The sequence below is a fragment of the Apis laboriosa genome, unplaced genomic scaffold, assembly GCF_014066325.1.
Source record: "Apis laboriosa isolate Shangri-la unplaced genomic scaffold, ASM1406632v1 scaffold23_cov150, whole genome shotgun sequence".
NCBI classification, from domain to species: domain Eukaryota; kingdom Metazoa; phylum Arthropoda; class Insecta; order Hymenoptera; family Apidae; genus Apis; species Apis laboriosa.
Genome location: NW_025222452.1, coordinates 4,956,155 through 4,970,435, shown reverse-complemented (window position 1 = coordinate 4,970,435; position 14,281 = coordinate 4,956,155). Strand labels below are relative to the sequence as shown.

At 24.6% G+C, this 14,281-nt stretch overlaps 3 protein-coding genes and 1 non-coding gene across 12 annotated transcripts in view; 1 reads left to right on the top strand and 3 right to left on the bottom strand.

Moving 5' to 3' along the window:
- Positions 1 to 1,984: 1,984 nt before the first annotated feature.
- Positions 1,985 to 4,310, bottom strand: LOC122713288 (la protein homolog). Its single transcript, XM_043933624.1, has 7 exons — positions 3,993 to 4,310; positions 3,469 to 3,822; positions 3,225 to 3,367; positions 3,062 to 3,146; positions 2,717 to 2,971; positions 2,505 to 2,637; positions 1,985 to 2,280 (listed from the first exon to the last, which is right to left on the bottom strand). The coding sequence occupies exons 1-7, from the start codon at positions 4,152 to 4,154 to the stop codon at positions 2,198 to 2,200; spliced, it is 1,215 nt and encodes a 404-aa protein (XP_043789559.1). The 5' UTR covers positions 4,155 to 4,310; the 3' UTR covers positions 1,985 to 2,197.
- On the bottom strand, positions 2,353 to 2,443 carry LOC122713524. The gene has a single exon (XR_006346500.1). It is a non-coding gene; the product is annotated as a small nucleolar RNA U6-53/MBII-28 (small nucleolar RNA).
- Positions 4,311 to 6,190: 1,880 nt separating the features above from the next.
- On the top strand, positions 6,191 to 8,382 carry LOC122713486 (translationally-controlled tumor protein homolog). Of its 2 annotated transcripts, XR_006346495.1 has the most exons (6): positions 6,191 to 6,286; positions 6,811 to 6,881; positions 7,057 to 7,244; positions 7,316 to 7,585; positions 7,917 to 8,069; positions 8,202 to 8,382. XR_006346495.1 is itself a non-coding variant. In XM_043933998.1 (5 exons), exons 1-4 carry the CDS (start codon positions 6,259 to 6,261, stop codon positions 7,545 to 7,547), a joined length of 519 nt encoding a protein of 172 aa, XP_043789933.1. In that variant the 5' UTR covers positions 6,191 to 6,258; the 3' UTR covers positions 7,548 to 7,585; positions 7,917 to 8,382. The 2 variants fall into 2 exon arrangements, 1 of the variants encoding a protein (XP_043789933.1); XM_043933998.1 differs by having other exon boundaries at positions 7,917 to 8,382.
- Positions 8,383 to 12,346: 3,964 nt separating this feature from the next.
- The window catches only part of LOC122713454 (retinoic acid receptor RXR), a 56,550-nt gene continuing 54,615 nt past the window's right edge, over positions 12,347 to 14,281 (bottom strand). For 4 of the 8 annotated variants that reach the window (XM_043933916.1, XM_043933919.1, XM_043933918.1 and 1 more), the window contains exons 6-7: positions 13,861 to 14,186; positions 12,350 to 13,686 (exon numbers count right to left, since the gene is read on the bottom strand). In XM_043933916.1, the coding sequence (XP_043789851.1) occupies positions 13,413 to 13,686; positions 13,861 to 14,186 (600 nt within the window). In that variant the 3' untranslated portion in view covers positions 12,350 to 13,412. Of the gene's footprint in view, positions 13,687 to 13,860; positions 14,187 to 14,281 lie in introns of all 8 variants that reach the window. The other 4 variants (XM_043933922.1, XM_043933923.1, XM_043933921.1 and 1 more) reach the window with 3 other exon arrangements.

Genomic DNA, 14,281 nt, shown 5'->3' with positions numbered 1-14,281 from the left:
TTTTTATTTATCAATTTTATTTAAAAAAAGAAACAAAATTGGTAATAAAAATTTGCAAGTTAACAATATAACTGTCCTACACTTATCAATGTTTTTTGAAGTGTTTTTGTCTTAGCTAACATCCAAAATGAATTATGTAACCAATATAATTTCTGATATAATTGATATTAAGCTCACAAAAGATTTTTATTTCCGTTTTTGTGTGCAACTTAAAAAAATCATAGTCTTTTTTATTTCAAATTGTGCATAAATTCGCACAGATAATCAATTAAGTAACATCTATGTAACATATATGATTCATAGAGAATATGAAAAAAATGATTAAAAATTAATTCTAAATTTTAAACGACAATAGTTTTGCGTTGTTGATATTGTAAATGTGATGATTAATATGATTTTTTTTAATCAAAAAAATAAAATTTGTAGATAAGTCACTTTACTAATTTTATTTATTCTTGAAAAATTGTTATTCTTATTAGAGAAAAAATAGAAAAGCTATTTCTTACTAAAATATTCTCTATTACAAATTTCGTTCTATTTTATCACATTAAATGACCTAATAAAATATTTAAAGAGAGACAAAAAAGAACGCAGTTATCTCTTCATCATCTTGATATCATTCACAATTTAAAAAAAAAAGAGAAAACTGAAAAAACTTATATTTATGCATTCAATACAATGTAAAAGACCATTTCTTATATTCGCATTAAAAATTTATGCGAATGCTATGTGAAAGTTTAAGATTTAAATAGTTAAAGGAAACAGATGAAAATTATATACATTTTTAATATAGTTCAGTTTATAAAGAACTCCATGATATTTGCGGAAGCATTGAGTTCTTAGTGAAGTTCTTTAGTGAAAATATATGCTCAAAACATAATCGTAAAAATGGAACACGATTTCTTTTAAATTAAATTATACGTAAATCTCTTCGACCAAGTAATCTAAGGTGAGATTACATTCGTATTTATGCAAATATCATTCATCTTTACAAAATTTTTCAAACTGAATCTGTTATTACGTATTAAAAAATTATTAAATTGGATTTTTAAAAACTTAATATAGTATTACAAAGAGATTTATTTTTTATTTAAATACTATTTTAAAAATCATATAATTAATATTCATATATAATGATATTTTAATATCATTTCTTACATAAAACATAAAAAAAATTTATTTCTTTGTAATCTTTTCTACAATATAATATTACATATTATTTATAATCATTGTTCTTCCATTAATTAATAAAATTAAATATTGCTAATACTTTGAATATATATTATCGATATAAATTTCATTTTAAAAGTATTATCAATCTTTAAAAATTCATTCTTTAATACACATAATCCAGACTGATTACCGAGACATATTAACGTACAATACACTTACAATCATTCTATTAAGATTGATGTATATGCGAGGAAAAAAATTTTCCCCTCTGAAAAAGGAAAAACATCATGAGCTTTAGCAGATGAAATTTCCATCACCGTGTAAAAAGATAACACTTGTTTAATATAGTCGAATTTATTTAATCGAGTGTATGCATTTTTTGAGGCACATGAAGTAATGAAAGCGTATTGGTATGAATAAGGACATAACATTGTACTTTAGATAGCAATCATACTATGCACGGTGTTGCGTAACTGTACTATCGATTTCGATCATTTTCAATATATAATTTCCCAATAAAAAAATAAAAAGAAAGAATATTCGTCAAATTTTGGAAATGGTACGAATCGTCAGCACATTATGACTATTCCGTTAACGGTTGTGTGAACGGGTTATCGAGCACATAACAGTGAAATTTAAGTAGCAAATTAGTAATAAAAAACACTTTGTAAATTTCACTGTAAAACAATAAAATGCTGATTTCTAAATACATTTTCATTTCCAATGAAATTATATAATTAATTTTATAATTAATCTTATCCTATAATCGAAACGTGTTAAGCTATGCATGGGATTATGAAATAATGTACAATTTACAAATATAAACAGCGTTGTACTTTTATCCTTATATAAATAATACACACTGTTATTAAGCATAACAAAAAATATGCGCTTAAGGTAAGTAGCTTCCTATTTTGAATATCTTTTCATATTTTACACATAAGTGTCCGTATAATAAAAATATGATTAATATACATGTGTATAGAACATTTTTAGTTTTTTCAAATTAAATATCATTTTTTAATTACTCGATAGCAGCCTTTTTATTAGGAACCAGATCATTGTTGTCACTGTTACGCCTTTTTCTTTGACCTCGCGTATTACGACCTACGAATATATAATTTATATCAATTTAATATATATATAATTTTACTTTAAAATTTAAAAAACATAATTAAAAACATTCAGTTATTTTTGAAGTTTAACTCATCGAGATCCAAAGCATATTAGCATGATTTCTCGGTATTAGCATGGCAAGGCATCATTATAAAGATAATACTTTAATTTTATTTTAATTTTAGAATTATTTAGCATTATCTTATTATACTGACCTTTCTTGCCTTTCTTTCCTTTATTATATTTTTGCCTTGTATTTACTATTTGTGTTTTTGCCTTTGTGAGATATTTCTCTTCTTCTTCCCCTTCAAGAACACGACAAGTAACTGTTTTATCTTGAATCAGTATCTTATGAAAACAAAAAAAAAATCAGTAAAACATCAATATTAACTAATATTAAAATTTAAGTAATAAAAAAAACAATCACTTGATTATCCGTCATTTTATCAATTATAACCTTTGCAGTATTTTCTTCCTGCAAACGAACCCATCCTTCCTTATCACCTATTTTAAAATCAACAAATGCAATATTTGCATCTAGTTCACCTAAACGTTCTTTAATATCTTCTCTTGTACATTTCTCAGGTACATCAATAAAGTGAATCACACAACCCTTTGGTAATGAAATATCTTTTTCATTTTCATCCTCTTCACCACTTTCATCATCTTCCTTATCTTTCATCTGAAAATGAGTTATTTTCATATTTCATATTATTGCTTCTCTCATCATTAGAGTAAATATAATATAAGAAATAAAATTTTCTGTACTAACAGATTCACTTTTCTTTGCCTTCATTTCTGATCGTTTTTGTCTTCTATCTTCTGTTTCTTTAGCTTTTTCTGCACTATAGTCAGCTCTAAAATATTAACATTTTAAATTAAATATATAATTTCATAGAAACTTTTATAAGAATCAAATAGTTTGATTAACTTACGACCACTTTCTAATCAATTCAGTATCTCCATATTTTATAGATTCTCTAGCCATAAAAGCTTTTGCATCTTCTAGAGTTTTGAATTGTACAAAAATGGAACCTTTGAATTGTAACTTCTTTCCTTTATCTTGATATTTTCTCATCTATTAAATAAAAAAAAAAAATTGAAAATCTAAACACTTTTTTGTAAATTTTTTCTTTAATTGAAAATGTCACTTTTATCATATAAAAGTCAAATACTTACAACAATATTTTCAAATGGTTCATAAGCACTGAAAAATGTTTTAAGTTTTTCAATATTGGTATCCTGTAAAGGAAATCCTTTTACATAAGCAGTCCTAGCTTCCTGTGCTTTTCTATATTCCTCATTATATATTGGTAAAGGACATTTTGGAGAACGACGAATTTTTTTCTTGTCTTCAGATATTTCCATAAGTTTACTTAATTCTATAGCTTTTAATATAACATCAGGCTCTTGGCTCATAGAGGCCAACATTTTAAAGTTTAACATAACAGTCATAGGAACCCAACCATCATCCAATTTTGTTTGTTCAATGAGAAATTTATCTCTTTGCATATTCACATCTCCAAAATAAAACTAAAAATACCAAAAATTTTATTTTAATAACAATATAACAATTTATATTATTAAATATTATAAATCTTTTCTTTGCGTTCATACAAGAAATATATAGTGACATATGACTCATACATGAGTCATATATTTTATTCTTTTAATAATTAATTATTTTATTCATAAAATAATACCTCAATTTGATTTTTTATTTTTTCCAAAAGTTCACTAGATGGTTCATCAGATGTTTGATTAATAGCACTTTCGTCAGAAACCGGCTTTTCATTCTTAACCTCGCCATCAACAGCATCACTTATTACAGTTTCAATTTTGTTTTCTTCTTGACCGTTTTCCATTTTTATTGCTTCTTATATAATATACGTTCGATAAAATTTAAGTTTTCAATATTTATTTTTTAAATGTAAAAAGAAATTAGTTTGTTGCTAAGATTGCACTCCAAACAGCATGCCCACAAATGCTTTCTTGGAAACCGGAAGTAAATCTTACAAATAGAAACGATAATTGATCATATGAAATTTGAAAATAGTTATGCAATAAACAATTATAACTTAACAATTTGTTATACAGCATAAAATGAGTTTTTCCTTATATCCTTATTCAAATAATAAATTGAATATGTTTAATAAAAATATAAGATATGTGATAAATAGGAGAAATGATTATAAGCAATTAATATCGGTATTAGGAATTTTATTTAATTAAAACATATTACTTCGTGAATTATAAATTAAAAATTAGACATAAATATCAATATAATTACACTAAAATATTTGATATACTTTAAACCGGAACTAAAAATAAGGATTTTATCGGTTTGTACAATTTTACCATAGACTAAGTATAAAAATAGATCTACCATCTACTATCTAATATCTTTCACTTTCTTTCATAAATACTTCTTTACCTGTATATTACACGACAAATAAAAATATAGAAATATAATATATTTAATATATATGATATATGAAAATATAAAAATATATATACAAAATATATATTCATAAAAAAAATATTACTTGTTAAATATTAAATATTATCTATTTTAGCATTTAACTAGTAGCGTCATCTCTTTGAAAAGTATTCAAAGTAATTATAATCAAATAATGAAAATTAATATATTATAGATTATATTTCTAAAAATAAACTTATATTTTTTTCAAATTTTTGAATTTAATATTTTCTAAAATAATATATTAATATATTAATAATATGATTTTGTTAAATATTTAAATATCATTTATGAATGGAATTATTATAAATTAATGAATTTATATGATACTTCATTTATAATCACGCGCTAAAAAGCAAGTATAAATAATAGTGGAAAAATGGAAATAAATAAAAAATTGTGGTATTAATAATGCCACTTCTAGATCATTGCAAATGAAACTATATAAAGAAGTAAAGAAGGAAAGGAAATACAGAAAGAAAGATAGAAATAAAATAAAAATTGACCATTAGCACCATCTCTTGAATATTAAAATTTTTAATTTAAAATTAAGCTAAGATAAAAAAAAAAGCTAAATAGATTTAAAATAAAAATTGAAAGTTAGCGCCATCTCTTGAAATTAAATATCTTTCCAAAATTATTCGTAAGATGGTACTGATAATCAATTTTTATACACGCGAAATTTTTCTATTCTTTTTTTAAAGCAAAAATTTTTATTTAAATTTCGATTTCGTATTATTAAAATATAATTGAACATGTGGTATGTGATTTTTTTATAAATTTTTGTTCAAATTTTGACCTTGCATTAGGAAAATATAATTGAATAAAAAAGAGCATAAAATTCTAAAGAGAAAAATTTTTCATATTTTTCAATCAAATTTTATATACTTATCTTTTACATTACAATTACTTATTACAATTATTATTTTTTTGGGTTTTATATCATTTTTTTTTAATTCTAGAGATATCTTTATAATAAGAGCTGTCATGCAATATTAAATGTTTTTGAACATTTTTCAATTAATTTTTGATAAAATATATAAAAAAATATTTTAGATAAAAATTAAAGTTTCAAATAAGATATATTTTATAGCTATTAAATACGTAAAACATATAGATGTTTAAGGAAAAATTAATTTTATTCTTTTAAGTAGAATCATATTTTTTAATATATAGGTTAATACATTTCGGCATTTTTTCTAATATCTCATAGTATATCATGAAAATCAAAAAATTATTAATAAGAAAAAATTAAATATGTCCTAAAATAATGATTTTTGTTGTAAATCGTTTAGTATTTTTTATAGAAAATAATGTTACATATACAAAATTCCATGAGATGGTAAATCTATTCTATACATTGTTTGTGATGAAGAGTGCAGCAACGCTGACTTAAGCTTCGAGTACTGCGCTCCCTTCCGGTTCGCTCTTTTCGGGTGACTGAGTCTTATTTAGTTTAGCTGTAATTAAATCTTTCTCCATCTTCCACCATGAAGATCTACAAAGATATTTTCACCGGTATGTAAGTTTAAAGTATCTTTAAATAACATACATTATGAATATTTTTCAAATTATTTGTTATATGGAGAAATAAATTATTATACTTGATCAAAGATGGATTTACAGTGACATTTCTATCACGAGGATCAAAATTTCTACAGTAATAATTGTAAACTATCTTTTGGCTACGATTTTCAATATATAAATCTATAAATATATCATGAAATATATATTTAAAACTATTTATTGTTATAAAATTATTGAAGTATCACTTGAATATTTAATATTCTAATTTATAACCTCTCCATATGTTCGAAATGACTCATTTCAATACAAATGAAATATTTCAAGCAATTAATATTTCACAAATATTTTAAAGAAAAATTATTATTTTGAATCAATTTTTTACTATAATAAAGGGCATTTTTTATTACTATTTTCTTTAAAATTTATATGATTCAATTTTATAAAATAATATATGCATTACATAATTTATTTTATTATATTAAATTTTATATTTTAATTCAATTTTTATATTATAGGTGATGAGATGTTCTCAGATACTTATAAAATAAAATTGGTTGATGATGTTCTATATGAAGTATATGGCAAGGTATATATTCTTTTAATCTTATTTTTACATTCATATATTTATATTTAGCTAGTAACCTGAATTTACCATATATTTAGCAGCCTGAATTTATTTTATATTTAACTTTAACTTATATTTGATTAACATTTTAAATATTCATTTATATTATTAATTTCTTTTTTATTTTTGTAATTAGGTAATTACTCGTAAATCAGGTGACATAGAAATTGCTGGTTTTAACCCATCTGCTGAAGAAGCTGATGAAGGAACAGATGAATCAGTAGAATCTGGTGTTGATATAGTTATGAATCATCGACTTCAAGAAACTTTTGCATTTGGTGATAAAAAATCTTATACTTTATACTTAAAAGATTACATGAAAAAGTAAGTATTAATTTTCTATTATAATTTAGATTTTTATTAAATAATAATACTTTTAATTTAATTTTTGTTAGATTGGTAGCAAAGTTGGAAGAACAAGCTCCTGATCAAGTAGACGTTTTTAAAAAAAACACAAATAAAGTAATGAAAGATATATTGAGTCGTTTTAACGATTTACAATTTTTCACTGGTGAATCTATGGACATTGATGGTATTGTTGCGTTATTAGAATATCGCGAGATCGATGATGAATCTGTGCCTGTACTCATGTTATTCAAGCATGGTCTTGAGGAACAAAAGTTCTAAATAATTTTAGGTATACAACAAATTGTGGAAAAAATATTGTAAGTTTTACATTTATTACTTCTATTTTATTAATATCAGTTGCCTGTAGTGTATATGTAACTATGTTAATAATATTCAGATATAAATTAACGATATAGATACATGTTAATTCATGCCTTATACTTTAATTGTTTGTATTGGGCATTGCACAAACATGTAAAAAAAAAATGGTGATCAGATTCCCGCTGTGATATGCTTTCTCGACATAGCGTCTATTATAGCCAGATATTAATTTATATATAATTTGTATATATAAATTTATATTTATAAATGGATAAAAATGAATAAAAATTTATATATTATTATTAATATATTTATGTATTTTTGCAGATAAACTCAAATCAAGACTGTACACAATGCTGAAAAGCTTGTGAAATTTAGTTAATGGAAAACACGATTTTACTTCCAATCTTATTCTATAACGCAGTTAACTTATTTTTTTTTAAACAACAATCGATGCCAGTCTCAATGGAACTAATAATTGTAAATATATAACTTAATTGAAGGGAAGATATTACAAAGCACATTATTCCTTCAATTATATTATCTGTATCTGATTTCGCTGTAGTGTTTATAACATTAATTTTTTACTTTTTTTTATTGGTCACTTATTAGAGAATTTAATTTATAATTCGAAAATGGAAGATGGGGAAAGAAGTTTGCAGCGATGAAAATATCAAAATATACATCTAATTATTGTTAACATCAAAAAATGTCTGTGGGTAACAATTACATCTGAAACATACTCTGTATAATGTCCATCACGAATAAAAAGGTGTTTTCATAATTATGCTTACGAGTCGTGTTCTTATTTTGATAAATTGTTTTAATTGAATTTTATAATAATAAAAGTACACAATAAATCAAACAATCATTTTGCTTCATAAAAATATTATATTTAGACAAGTCAGAATAGACAATTTATCTCTTGGCGCAAGACAGTACATTATATATTTTTTTACTAGAGAATTGTTATTAGCCATATTTTATATTCTATATATGACTTCTTCACATTTCTTCCATTAACAATTTCGCTCTCGCATTGTCGCATTCTCTCTTATACTCTTTGTTCTCTATATTTATATCATCATCATCATTATCATATTTATTACGCATATTCTTTTATGAATATATTACTCTCGTTCGTTATAAAACAATTACCGATCCAATATGGAATCTTTCACGTTCCAAATATGTTTTCATGTGTCATTATCTGAAAAAATGTTATATTTTTATGCATACGAAAGCGTATTTTAATTTTAATAATGTAATAATAATTCATATGTATGTATGTATGTATACAGCCACAAATGTATACATATACATACAAATAAATGAAGAATCAAAAGATGTGCGAATTAATTATCGCTTCGAAAAATGATATTTACAGCTTAAAGATAGTAAATTGAACTTCAAAGATGTACATACATATAATACATGTTTATGTAAGTACATATTTGTGTTCATAAATATGCATATATATATATATATATAGACATTGCTTTAATTATCGAGCACAACCATAGTATTATTATTACTAAACACTAACATGAATTAGTATTCCAATTTAAAACAATGTATTTGACCATATGAAACAATCAACATACTGAGTTTGTTAATAAATTGTATTAATATAAATAAAAAAATTGTTATTCATAAATATCTTTAAGCTGTTAATATAATAATTATTTCTGAATTGGAATATTATATTAGAGAGCTATACTATACATTTATAATTAATGCATTTTTGAATATTAATGAATTTTCTGTTCACTAATGTGTTCTTAAAATTACAAGTCTTACACATAATTTATTAATTTACAATCAAATTATAAAAATCTACTCAATAAAACGGTACAACAATTTGATAAGAATTTTTTTTTTTTTGTTTTAACTTGAAGGAAGAAAGATAAAAACATGGAATATTGGGCTATGCTAATATTCCAAAAATTAGTTAATTGTAATGGCAGTAAGTTAATTTGTTATTAATACATAGCATTCATTGATACATAAAATTTTATGACATTTATACACACAGAAGGATTGTTTTAGTACTCTGGCTTTTAGTTTAATTCATCAAAGATACAGTAATTTAATAGGACACCTGCTACTATTTAAGTGGCATTTACCTTACATGTTCTAGTAAGGTAAAAACAATTATTTTATTCATTATTACTATTTATATTAAACTTATTTGTACTGGTCTATATAGAATGGGTGCGTAAAAACCTTTTCAAGTATCATAAAAAACTATGACTAAATATCAATTTAAAATTCTAACTAATATTATTTTTCATTTTAGTGAATAAGAAAAAATATAAAAGTATAAAATACAGAATGTAAAAGAATATCATAAATAATTAAATACATAAAAAATAACAAATTTCGTAAGTATCAAATAATGATAAAAAATTTTGTTCTCCATCCGTTATAATTCATAATCATACAAAAGGTTTACAACGCACCGCATTCGTTCATTTTAGGACACTGTTACTAAGTAAAACATTACTACATATAATTTGAGCATCGTACAATTTCTAGAATAATTCAAAGAAATATGGCAAAAGCATTAAGTTTATATAGATATAATTGTATAATTGTATACATAATTTTTTCATTCCCATATATCACTTCATCATAAAAACATGCTATTATTTAATAAATTTATTCCAATACATTCCAGAATTCCATTTTGAATCTCTTACCTTTAATATTACCTTTAATATGTTTTAGAATAAGATATTAAAAATTCTGCCATTATCTTTGTCACTTTACTGACCGCTAATGAGGTTCTTAATAATTATTTGTGAAAGTTTTGTTTATATATATATATATATATATATATATATATACATATATTCAATATTATTATATGTATGTATGTATAGATATCATCATTTTAACATTTATATATTTATATGAAACTTCATTCACAGGTAGCTTCATTCACGCCCACCACTCTTTATAGTCTTTCACTGCTTATCTTTTTTCATTATTACTATTATTATTACTATTATTACACGTATTGAGGAATTAGATGAGGTGACCGCAAAACGCGTTTCATTTAGAGGTAATTTTGGTCGAGATATATATTTTTAATATGAATGTAAAATAACAGAACATCTAATTATCATTCTAATTTAAAAACATCAAAAAAATTGATATTACAGAAATTGTATGATAGATATAATAGTTTCTTATTAGCTTATAAAAAACATATAAATAGAAATTTTAAATTATATAAATAATATATTTAATTATATAACATATAAACAGAACTTGAATTTATTTCGAAAATTGTTCGGAATTATTAAAATTGGATTGAATAAGTGTCAAAAATAAGTGTTAAATTAATAATTTAATCCAGCGTTTGAATGTGTCACGTAAGAATTATAAAAAATTATTAGATATTAGGCGTTTGAATAAAATGAACAGCAACTCCAGCAATATTAAAAAAAAATCAGGAATTTAATAATGTGTTTTTTCTCATGATGATAATGCATAACATTAAAAACTCTCATCAAATAGATAACAATAACCAACAACTAACAATCGTAAGCATTCACGCAAAAATAGAAATATGTTTAATAATATTTTAATATTATCATAATTTATATTATCGAAGTAAGTATGATCATTCCTTATGATTTCTAGGGATACTATAGTAATTTATATAGATAATTAAAACTGAAGGATATCAGAAAAATAGATCTATTTTTTAAATCTTAAAATCAAATTACAATCTAAAAACAATAAATCTAAATATTTTACAAAAGGGATATAAATATATTTTTATTTATAAATATTTTTAATAACGCAGAGATTATTTCAATAGATTATAAAATATATATTATACACATGATTAAAATATATTAAAATTTAGAATCTTTATTGCCACGAATTTAAAATCAATGAATATTTTATAAAAATATAATATTAATTTATTATTAATATTTTATAAAAATATAATAATCACAATTCAAATTTTTTGCTATCATTTAAAAATAGCAACTCAATAAATTTTTGAAAATTTAAAAAAGTAAAATATAAAATAGATACATTTTTTTTTTTTAATTCTATTATTTTCTTATATCCTTCAGTTAAAATCATCATAAGAATTCTCAGAATCACTAACAACGATAATAAGGTTTCTATCTTAGATCTGTTCTTGATCAATTAATTCTTAAATATCTAGGTTTAAAGGATAAATTCTACATTGCAAGCATTGTATCTCTTGAATGTTTTTTAAAAGTTTTCACATCATATAATACATTGAATTCAATGAAAAATTCAATTTTTGCATCAAATAGTAAATTATTAAGAATAGTATTAACTTACACATACTATTCACTATTACATATAACAAAAAATTGCTATTAAACACAAAAAAAAAACAAAAAAATAATAATACATGATCTGTATATAGATTTTCAATTTACCAAAAGTAAAAATTGCTCTTAATAGAAGAAATTGCTCTTAATAGAAATTTTCTTTCATATATCAGTTTATCTTTTAACAGTGTGAATATATTTATGTATGATAAATGATATCTGGAGTATATCCATCTTTTTCATTAATATTTCATTTTATAATATTATGTGTTACAATTTCAATATTTTTTGTTACATAAGCTGCTGCATATAAGTATGTATATATGTATTTATATACTATATATATATATATACACTTGTATGCATTTGTATATATATATATATATAATAATATATTTATATATTATATATATATATACAATATATATATATATAAAAAGAAATATTATAATATAAATTTAATTGATAATGAAATTAGTAAATTTTACTATTATTTTTTTTCTCTATACTCTAAAATACAAAACAATAAATTATTGTATAATGCACACACGTGTAAAACGTTTTCGTTTTATGTAAGTATGTATAATAATAATATATCTAAAGATGCTCTTTATGGCTCATCCAAGTGTACGATCCGAATCGAGGCAGCGTTGGAATGTAAAAAAAGCTTGTCACGCTTATTATATAAGTTGAACCAACACCAAGGATTGTAATTTATATAAAATGAAGGAGATCGAAGAGATATCATCCTATACATTCGATATATTTTGAAAGACTAGTAAAACAAAGAAAAATTAATACACGAGTCGAAAAAATAGAGAGTGAACAAAGAAAAGAGAGGGCATAAGAAATCAGTATCTTAGGAACTTCCACATGATTTTAGGATGTGCATAGTTCAACGTATACGCAATTGAAATCTAATGTGAATCGGCAATATCCGATAGGAAATCGGCATACGTGAGAATTTTGCTTGTACAATATATGACATACATAAACAACGTGTGTCATAGACTGAAATATGCAAAGAGAAGGAGAGATCATTCCGAGGTATAACAGCGAGTTTGAAAATTCGTCAGATCGACTCTCGAAGATGTTATAAATCCCGTTGATTCGTTCTCAGCGATAGCATCCATTGTTCGACTTCCGACATGCTCTCGATACGAATCGAAGAAAAGGACGTTGATTATAATAATGCGCTAACGAACAGAAATATAAATAAAACAGTGAAAAAGAGAAATGTAAGTAAATTGTATGTCTCACTCGATATGTGAGAATTTCTATTTTTATTTAATTTTTTTTTTTCTTTTTCACTGTGAGAGATATATATCGAAGTTATCAACGGGAATTTCCTTTTTTACACACATACATATATATATATATATCTCTTCAATGATGTTCTTTGCTTTTTTGATATATATATATAATATTTATATTTGTTTTTCTGTCGTATCTTTTATAAATCGGTGTGCCCCAAGACGCGGCACACCTTCTGTTCCTAAGGATCTGATCGTGATTCTAACATCTCCACGAGAAAATCGTCGATCGGTACGTCACCGATCATTTTGAAGAAGAACAGGTACTCGAGGCACTTTAATCCGATCGAACGGATGGCGGGCAGGCGTAGAAGTAATTTCGCGAATCTTCCTGCATCGTCGGGCCAAGCCACGCGACAATAACCCTCCAGAGCGCCATAGATCTTCTCACGGAGCAGGGTCACTTCCTGGATGGATTTCAGTCCTCGAACCTCAGGATTGAAGAGTATTATAGATCTGTTCGTGATTAATTATTCATGATGAGAAATTGTAAATTTAAAGAAGACAACGAAAACTTGTTCGATATAGAATAACAAAAGATCAAAAAAAGATTGCCATCGTTCCATGAATAATTTTCAAAATAATTTTAATCCAACATAAAAGCATTAACATGATAACATTATTACAGACCTGAGACAGCCAAGCTCTGTCCTGTCCATCTTCATTTCACGCATTTTCGAGACAAGCTCCGAGAGGACACGGTCGAATATCGTGCCTACGCCGGCCTGCTGCGCCGAGTTCCGATGCACGGTGATCCCCGTTGCCAGCACGATACCGTCCTTCACGTCGATGGAACGGTGGGAAAAGGAGGCTATCAGCAACTCGTTCCAACCGGCCCTGAGCAGAAGTACCTGATCCTCCAGTGGCAACGACGTAAAATGCGGGATGTGTTTCGCCCATGCTACCAGCTGGAACAGCTGTTTGTTCGTGGCGTTGCAAATGTGCGACACTGCATTCTGTGCATTGCAAGAGATGCCGAATTAATCGGAGCGTTTTCGTGGAATAGCTACGCGCGACCATTCCACGAAAATATCAGTTCACGACATCGTTG